Raw genomic sequence first — 9,615 nt, 5'->3', positions numbered from 1 at the left:
CTTAGGCCAAAGCAGATCTTTCTGCAGATGGAGCTGGGATCCTTCTTGACTCAACAGTCAATTTGGAAAAATATCATGTAGTGTAAATACAGAAGCCTATTGGGAGATACAGTGTGGACTTACCAAAGTGGGTCTTTGATCTTTCAACTAACAGATTATCTTTTTTTTTTTTTAGGTATATTTTGATTATATTGTCACAATAGTTCAAATTTTTTACCCTTTGCTCCCCTCTGCCCAGCAATCCCCCCAACCCCCAGTGAATGCCCATGGGTCATGCATACAAGCTCTCCAGTTTCTCCCTTTCCTATATTATTACTATTTTTAAAATAAATCATTAATTTTTATAACAATAAAATTTTTTATAACAATCCCCCCTCTCAGACTTGAGACCCTTTATAATCTTACAGAGGAAAATGGGTGACGGTCTCATGCTCCTCTAGCTGAACAGATTGTCTTCTATGTCCAATAATGGAATGCCATCTCTCAAGATAATTGTCTTGCTTTCACGATTTTTTTCAGACCCCTAGTACATTCTTCTGTTAAAAAGTCAAATGCATTGGCCCTGAAGTCATGCCCAGCAAGATCACACTTCTGCCCTAAATCAATATGGAAAAGCAGGAACAATCACTTATACACAAATTCCTCCATGACCCCTCTCACTAAAGGCAACCACTGCTATTCAGTTACCCTTGATTGCATTCTTTTTCCCATTTTTTCCCTTTCACACAGATTAAACCAAAAACAGAGAACCTATTTTATGCTTAACACTATATATGTATTTTTCCATGTAACTAAAATCTTCAAAAACAATTAAAAAAAAGTCTTTTACGAATATAAGCAATGTATTTTCTCTATAGGAAATTTGAAAAATGATGAAAAGCAGAAGATCCCCATATTCGCACCAACATATATGCATTTTCTTAAAAAGAATTTGGTTCAAAGCATGTATATTTTAGTTTTCCCCCATATGATATCATAAACACTTTCCAGGATTAAATATTTTGCCTGATTGTTCATCACACATGGCTTATCATTTACTTAACCATTTTTGTGATGTTGGACATTTACGTTATTTCTATTATTAATAATGCTATGAAAAGTATCATTGCTTTGGAATCTTGGCTTAGATTTCTGAAGCCAAACTAACTTTCCAAAGGCTATGAATACTTGTGAAGCTCTTCCCGTTGCCAAGGCACTTCCCAGAAACGCAGACGTGTGCCTCATCCGTGTGAATGGCAGCTCCAAATTCCCTAGCACTATTTCTAAAAATTTTGTTAATTTGTTTATATATATATTACTACTCGTATCGTATCGTATCGGCAGCCGTCCGTCTCGAGAGACGATGGTGTAGCTTCTTAAGAGTCTATCTGCACCGCCGAGAATGGCTGTGCAGTCCGACTCGGGAGTGACACGGTATCTGTCTCCTCCCGTGTTGAATCGACATCTTGCGATGACGCTGGAGTGTCCTCTCCAGTGAAGCTGAAGCTACAGAGCCTGGGCAGGGTGATATGGAGGGTCTGCTGTTGCCCATGCAGCAGACCCCCCCTCTCTTCGCAGCTGAAGGGTCCAAGGGAAAGACGGAGTCAATACAGCTTGGCTTCAGGTGCGCCGCAGGAGTTGCCGGTGTTGACTACAACGTCAAACCGCCTTAGGGACTCCGGCTCCGGATTTTCTGTCGGGGTTTACTCCCTTAGCCTTTCCCCTGAAGAGGTATGCCGCAAGGCAGCGGAGGTTTTTTGGAGTCAGAGTTTTCCTTCTCTGATGTGCCCTGACTGGAAGATCGAACCAGCGACACTTAGCTCGCAGGCCGACACTCAATCCACTGAGCCAAACCAGCCAACCTACTGTTATATTCATAAAGAAGCACATCTTTTTTAAACTCAGGCTTTTTCTCACAAGAAACGTTAACTAACATTTTCTGGGCAAAGCCCAGTATTTCTCAGGCTGTGGTGGTGAACTGTGATCTAGAGGGCAGAGCATACACATTTGAGTTCCAGCCATGGGACCTGAGGCAGGCCGCGGCCATGAGCCCCAGCTCCCTGGCTGGCGGACCCCTCTCTAAGGTCTTCCTCACTTCTTGCACTCTGAAGCTGCACCTCTGGCCACTTCCTCTCTAACAAGACTTTCTGGTCCTTCACATGGGGGTGAGAATAAACCTTCCAGGAGATAGTTCTACTCCTTCACGGCAGCAAGAATATCCTTGACGAGTCCCCTGCTCTGGGGCTCACCTGTCACCTCGGGCAAACTGTTTAACCTCATGTAAGGAGGAAGCCAATGTTAAATTATCTCCCTTTCTAACATCTTTTACTTTTCTCTACTTGTTTGCTGTATCTTTCTTTCCAAACAGAGGGTCTCACATTTTATTGTTGAACCAATCAACTAGTGCAGAAATATAGAAACAAAACGGAAAATGATTTTTTCAGCAGAACAAGTCATTCGTTGTTCCAGCTTGAAATGGTAGAAGGCTAATGACTGTGCTACGGCACGAGGGTGTGCACCAGGCCAAGTGCGATTCCTGAGCTACTCCGGTTCTAATCTAGTGTCTCCTCTTGGAGCCGTACCTGCTCTTATCATCAGTTTTCATCCAAATCCACTGGGGGGCGGGGTGGTTCTGCTTTTGTTTCCTGGTTAGATATCACTTGATCCTGAAAGTCTTGTGAGAAGACATGGTGAGGGGAAGACTCAATTGCACACACCGTGATGGCAGAGAAAGGGGAGAGCCGAACTTTCACCTTGAGCGTTTTAGAGTACACATGATACTCAATTGTGAAATAATTAGCATAAATTTACTGCAACAAATTAGCAAATTTCCCCTAGCTCCTTTGAGGAGAGGAACGGTGAGATAAAAGGTGAGATAAAATTCAGAGCTCATCCTGAGGGCAGCTTAAGGCCAAACTGGGCTGCAAGAATATCTTAAAATATGCCTAGATAGATGGGATGAAGATTAACTACAGCCTATTATAATCCATAATTCCGTTTTGTAGTTAAAATGGAGGGAGGGGAGTAATTGAAGCACTGCAGGTTTTTAAAGGACCATTACCATGTAAACATAAGATCTTTATCTGTCTCCCTTACAAAAAAACTAAAAGGGTAAAACCACTAGGTAATATCCTTACCAATCTCCAACACTAAGGTCTGCCAGTCTACCTAAATATGCTAGAAATACATTAAAAATCAAGAAAGAAGGCAGGTACCCATTTTTTTTTCAAGTATACAATTTATTTTTATTTACAATACCCTATAAAAATGTAAATTTAGAAACTTTAATTTTTATTAATTAGAACCAAACAAAAAAAGGTAAAGCACAGAGAGGAAGAAATAATAATCAAGTATTCACTTGATCCGTTGTGAAGTGTAAAGGCAGGAAAGGTGCCTAGTGAAAAGTCAGTTGGTAATGGCAGAGGGAAGCTACGTAATGTCACTGTGGAACCGCTGATGGAGCCTGGCCTACAGGACGGGAAGAAATGGAGATGGAGACAAGGACAGCTGGTTATAACGGAGGATTTTACTGTTGTACAATACATGTATGTGCAAAATGTTTATTCTCCTTAAACATCAAAACCTGTCTCCCCCACTACATTCGAAAAGGTGAGAACAGCAAAAAGTATATGAGGACCGTCACGTAAAATGATTTCAGATTGAATTGTCTTGAGGGCTATAATCACTAGGGATCAAAACCTCTTCTCCTGATTGACTGCTGAACGGGAAAGGGACAAGTGAAAGGAGCCATGGCAGGCTGTCCCTCCTAGGGTTCACATCCAGTTCCCCTGGGCTGGGACTTGGGTGATGAAATAGCAGACAGCAGTTCTGCCCATGACACGGAGGAGAATGAAGAGCAGAGCAAGCCAACTCAGCTTCCATGGTTACGTTGGGAAGTTTCTATCCATGACACCGAATAAAAGTGGGCAAGAGAGAAGTGAAAACAGGCTCTATGTCAGAATCACCTTGGGCAATCTTCCACACACCTGAGGGGACAGGTTCAAGGACACTGTAGCTGTAGCAGGAAAAAGGCTTAACCGTGTGCTGTTTCCATTCAGGTGGAAAGAAACAAAGGAAATTCAAGTGGGGAGGAGAAAAAGGACTTCTTAGTCTAGAGGTGGGCACCAGCCAATTCAAGTGTTTTGATTTTATTAAATATGCTGCATACCCTGTATTTATATTAAAACAAGGAGAATCCACCAGATTAAGTACAAGATGGACTAGAAACAGATAAAAATACATTAGCGGGTTTGTGTTTAGAGGGATGTCAACTAAATATTTCTCCACCTAAAACTTATTCTTTAAAGGATCCTCTCGAGACCACATAAACGTGTGTGTGCAAGCATATATATAGGGAGAGAATTCTACTTTATTGGCTCTCATATTAATATGGGGCAATGAAAAAGACTTCAATAGGGTGCGGGATGGGATCCTTTGGCAGGCTACAATCTACTCTGAACTGGAGTAGTGGTGGTGGGATAAAGGGAGAGATTATATTTGTGTCTCTAGGGCAAAGAAAATGCAAAATTTAGAAGAATTGAGTAAAAGTAGGACATGCAGAATTGTAACAGAGAAGGTAAGGAGAAACCAGCAGAAGTATCACTCAGCCGAATGTCACAGAGCAGTGGGGAAACACCTGGCATTTAGAGACAACTCCTCTGAACAGGACTCAGTCCCACAAGATGCTCTGGGGAATAAGCTACCTCCCCAATCCCTCATTACAAACACTCCGTTGGTGATGGCAGCAGTGCAGGTGACAGCCAAAAGGACGTACAGGACACATTTGCAGATCTTTTACCGTATCCCCTGAACTAGCCTACGGGGATAAAGAGAGAAAGGACACTTGTTTGTATAAATGAGTTAAAACAGAAGGCAATGTTTTACAGTAATATTACACCCTTGTATAAATTCTCACAATGAAACATCCAAGATCTCTCCATTGTTAGCAGTCAGTCAACCCTAAGGGTGCTCCTGCACCCAGTGCAGTGTTTTATATCTAGTAGATACTCATGTATTTGACAGAAGTCTGTAATCTCTTCCACCAAATTCAGATTTACGCCACTCACCCCCAGTCCCACCGCACGACCTCCTCCCAACTGCTGAGTGCCACCGTTCATGAGATGCGGAACTCTCCTGCTGCCAACTTACTGCAGTTTTGTCTCCAGCAAGTTCAGCTTCTGTCGGTCAACATAGCGAGAAAAGAGGGACACCAGGTTTGTGGGGATGGAGACTGGCTTGGCCAGGGCTGCGTGGGGAATCCGCAGAAGCTCTCGGGTCGCCTTGAACATCACCTCCGTCCTGACAGGGAAGATCAGTAACAACGATGTAAGGAAAAGCATGGAAAGATCACCAAGGAGAATGCAACGGCTCCCTAAAAGAACTGCAAAGAAGAAATGCAGCTCAGACTGACCATTGGTTGCTTTCCGTTGATTCTGTAGCAGGGTCTGAACTCTGCAGGTCCTCCCCGCGGCTCAGGACGAGGAGCAGCAGCGACAGGCCGAACTACAAGGGGAGGGAGGGAAACGAGTCTGACACTGCATCGCGTCCCCCCCACCACGTCCAAGTGACCGCACTGCTGGGCTTTCCTGTGAAACTGGGCAAAGGTCAGACAACCACGGGCAGACGCTGGGCCTTTCTCCTCGCACAGCAGCAAGGCATCATCGACGGGAACAGAAGTCCCGGTGCCCCGCGGTTCTCTCCGCTCCCCCACCCGGCCCTGAGATAAAGAGGCACCTTTTCCTTGCCATGGATAATGTGGGATGTGGCTCTTCTCCTATTTCCAAGAGCAGAAATGAGTTAAAAAGGAAAGTTAAATGAACACAAACTTTGATATAGAAAACTAAAGTTCATGGGAAAAATAAAAAACATTAGAGTAAGATACTCTGAAGAAAAAAGGTCCTAAAACCCACGGGAAAATGTACAAAGTAACTGGAATGTTCAGAATACAGAGAGAAGATTTCCTTAAAAAAAAAAAAAGGACACACCTATCTGGAAATACAAAGGCTTAAATATGATGCTAAAAGAGTCTAAAAAATAAAAGAGGGAAAGATAAACACATATATTCACCATATCTAGGACTATATATATTTTTTTATTTAGGGAGTGGTAAAAGCACAAAACATACAGTCTAAAGGGGCATAGAATGAAAATACAAACAGGGATGGGAAGTCCTGGGCTAATGTCTAAGTCATAGTTATAATGGATCATAAAGAGAAAGCAGGGATATTCTGGGATTCCCCCCCACCTTTCCGAGTTCCCTTCTTAGAGGATGGCCCTGACCTTCCACAAAAGTTCCCTTCGTGTCTGAAGTAACACTGGGCTATATAATCTCATCTGCTTTCACAATTTTCTACTGCCCTTATCAAAATTAGTGCCAGGAAAGCGAATTACATGCAGGGCACCTAACTGATCACTCCAGAAGCCCGACCTAAAGTCCCTGGGGCACCGGCACCTCTCGCCCTTTAGAGTCGTGCTTTGACAGGTTTTCAGGTGCAAGGAAGAGCCTACTTCCTCACTCTGCTGTGACAGATGGCCCCTAACGAGTGCCCTCTATGTGCTGGCAGTACAGCGGCTCTTCGCAGCTGCTCTCTCATCTAAGTAACAGGAAAACGGTGAGGCAGACATCACCTCCACTTCACAGACCAGGAAACCGTGGCTCAGCAAAGTGCAAGAATCTGTTCGTGAAAGTGGCAGGCAAGGAATGAACACTTGCTCTGTCTAAAAGCTCATGCTCTTTCGTCTGTACTATGCTTCCCCTGTGCGTCCCTGGATCTTTAACTTGACGTAAATGAAATAATGAAATGGGATGTTCTTCTCTTTACAGTCTCATGACAGATCCTGCTACTCACCAACCTAATATGCTCTCCTCATCCTATTCGAGCTCTGATTTTATTTGTAACGACAATGGTGTGACCAACACATGTTTCCAGGCTTCCCTGCACTTCAGTGTGGCATGAGACTACGCCTGGCCATGGAGGTTAAGTACTGGTTGGTCAGAACTCCTGGAAAAGGTTCAAACAAGGAAGACGACCAGCCCGCAGGTTTCAGCCCCCCACCTGCACCTCTCTTCCTGATACAAAGTGAGCCCTGAAGTCTACAAACTCCACAGGCCCTGAGGGGCACGGGCATGTCGGCCACCACCGAGGACGGCAGAGACGGCAAACCGCAGGGGCCGCACCCGACGCCGCTGCGGAGCCGTCCCACCAGATCTACTGACACGGGACACACAAAATTCTGTTCTGTTGGAACCACTGTTATTTCTAACCTCTGTTACCAGGCGCTTAATGTAACCCCTGACTGAAGGGAAACTGCCCACCAAGTTGCCACAGCGGCCGTTATGGCTATTTACACCCCTAAGTTAGAAGCCTCGTGAAGTCGGAGACCAGAGACGGCAAGGCCACCTTGTTCCGGAGCACAGCTGTGAGGTGAGGGTTGGAGGGCGCTGGTGCAGCCGCGCTCTGAGGTAGGTTCATCAGCTGTTGCAGAAGGCTGGTGACAGTCACTGACGGAAGGTGATAGAGGAGCAGAGAGAAGGGACTCAGCAAGCACGGCAGCACCTGCAGGAAAGAAGTAGAAGTATCGGCCACCGGCCACTGTTGCTTCGGTCACCCTCCACCAGAAGGCGCGGATGGAAGGGTGCTCAGCTGTACACCCAGCCGCCCCAGGTGACAGTTAACAAAAAAGGGCCCACAAATCTAACAGATGCTACTAGTCTCAACAACGGATTCTAAGGTTATCTACTGAGAACTTTTTCAACTCAATTTGGATAGGAAACATCATGACTTGTGTGAACCAAGGGTATAAGGTCACTTCTAAAATACACAAGATTCATGATAAAACATCATTATTTTAATTTATCCCCCAAATATTCATATGCCTTCAATGTACCAGGCAGTTATGCTAAAAACAAAAGTTAAAAGGACAGACAGACTCTCGGGGATCTAAAATACAGAGGGGAAGATGGACAAATAAGCAATTTCAATATATTTTGAGAAATACTCTAAGATGGGTAAATTCTGAGTGCTAGAGAATTAGTGAGAAGTATTTTTTCAGACTTAACTCTGTCTTGGTTTATGTTTATAAATGTTCAATGAGGAAATGGAGAAATTATTCATTAAGTGTATAGATTAGAGAAGCTAAGGGATCAGAAGTTCAGTGTTACAAAGCTAGTAGAGAAACAGACCCCAAGGTCTGTTAGCCATTCACTCCTTTTGGCCGTAAGGCCCAGACCGAAAAAGTGAGAGTACGGAACTACCAACATAACTAGGTTACAACACGTGAAAGGAAATCAAAAGTGCTTCCAGCATTCAATGCCCACGGTATAAATGATGATGGTTGGTTTTCCTTTAAATAGCAGCCAAGGATGGAGAGACTATTTTGTATGATCTACTACTCTAAATAATCAAAGCTTTAAAAATTAAAGTTTGAATATACACAAAGTGTAAACAACAGTATAACGAAGTCCATGTACTCGACATCCAGCTTCCGGATTTCGCCAATCTCATAAAATCTGTTCTACCTGTATCCTATCATTTCATCTAAAAATACTTGAGTTTGTATCTCTAACAAAATCTCTCCCCTAACAAAATTTAATTCTTCAATATCATCTATTATCTTCTCCAAATTCAAATTTCTCCAATTGTCTAAAAAATGTCTTTTAGCAGCTGGTTTATTCCAATCACGGTTTAAATAAGATCCACACGCTGACTGCACTTGCTTGGTAAGACTTTTAAAAAATCTGTTAACAGGTCCTCTTGTCACTGATCATCTCCTTTTCCCATATCATTTATTTGTTGAAGAAACTGGGTCATCTGTCCCAGTTTGGATCTAACTGCACCTCTGTGGTGTCATTTAACAGATCCCCCCCCCCCCCAAGAACTGATATTTAGAATCAGAGGTCTGATTAGATTCAAGTTCAGTGGAGGCTGGCGGAGGGCTGGTGAAGGCGATGTGCTTTCTCCTGCATCACATCAAGATGCACATGGCATCTGGTTGTCCCCCTTAGCGGTGCTAACAGTGGTCGGCAGGTTCAGGTCCAAACCCCTGTCAAGTTCCCCATCCATCCACCTTTCACTTAATGCTTTTAGCAACAATGGTTGCAGTCTAGATTGACTGCCTTTTCCATTGGGGGCTGTAAAATGATTTCCTAATCTTATCTTATGTTTGCATTCAGCAGCTGAAATTCTTCTATAAAGCACTTTCTATTATCAGCTCTCTGGCCACCATGGCATCTGGTTCTAAGGGAAAGGCAGAATGAATGCTTGGTTCCTTTTCTTATCAGTTTCCAGATAAGGTGATAGGTTAGTAATCTCTGAGGATAATTAACATTTTTTTGGAATCATTATAAACTCATGAAATGTATTTATTTCAATCCGCTGCTATAATTTTTCTTTAAGATGCAAATAATTCCACCTTTAACCAATAGGAGCCCCTTCAACTTGGTTTATGCATCTTGTACACAGGACCCTAGCAATCTTTTAGCTTCCTTGCTTTCTGGCATAAGACATTCCAGGATTATCTTGTACATTTTATAAGTCTCAGCCTTATAATTAGCTATTACTTCAAGGAAATGGTATGCAGAGATATAGTTTACTATGCATTAATGAATACAGGTAATAACTGAAACCTCCCTACTTA

General features: G+C 43.3%; 1 protein-coding gene and 1 pseudogene across 1 annotated transcript in view; both read right to left on the bottom strand.

The window, feature by feature from the left end:
* Positions 1–2,536: 2,536 nt before the first annotated feature.
* On the bottom strand, positions 2,537–2,668 carry LOC150017718 (large ribosomal subunit protein eL39-like; annotated as a pseudogene).
* Positions 2,669–4,456: 1,788 nt separating this feature from the next.
* Positions 4,457–9,615, bottom strand: part of PATL1 (PAT1 homolog 1, processing body mRNA decay factor) — a 28,736-nt gene continuing 23,577 nt past the window's right edge. The window contains exons 16-19 of the mRNA XM_090260907.1: positions 7,380–7,535; positions 5,390–5,481; positions 5,128–5,277; positions 4,457–4,795 (exon numbers count right to left, since the gene is read on the bottom strand). Coding sequence (XP_090117033.1) covers positions 4,774–4,795; positions 5,128–5,277; positions 5,390–5,481; positions 7,380–7,535 — 420 coding nt within the window. The 3' untranslated portion in view covers positions 4,457–4,773. The remainder of the gene's footprint in view (positions 4,796–5,127; positions 5,278–5,389; positions 5,482–7,379; positions 7,536–9,615) is intronic.

This window comes from Furipterus horrens, unplaced genomic scaffold, assembly GCF_987537825.1.
Source record: "Furipterus horrens unplaced genomic scaffold, mFurHor1.1.pri manual_scaffold_2, whole genome shotgun sequence".
Classification (NCBI taxonomy): domain Eukaryota; kingdom Metazoa; phylum Chordata; class Mammalia; order Chiroptera; family Furipteridae; genus Furipterus; species Furipterus horrens.
This window is presented reverse-complemented; position numbering and strand designations above follow the sequence as displayed.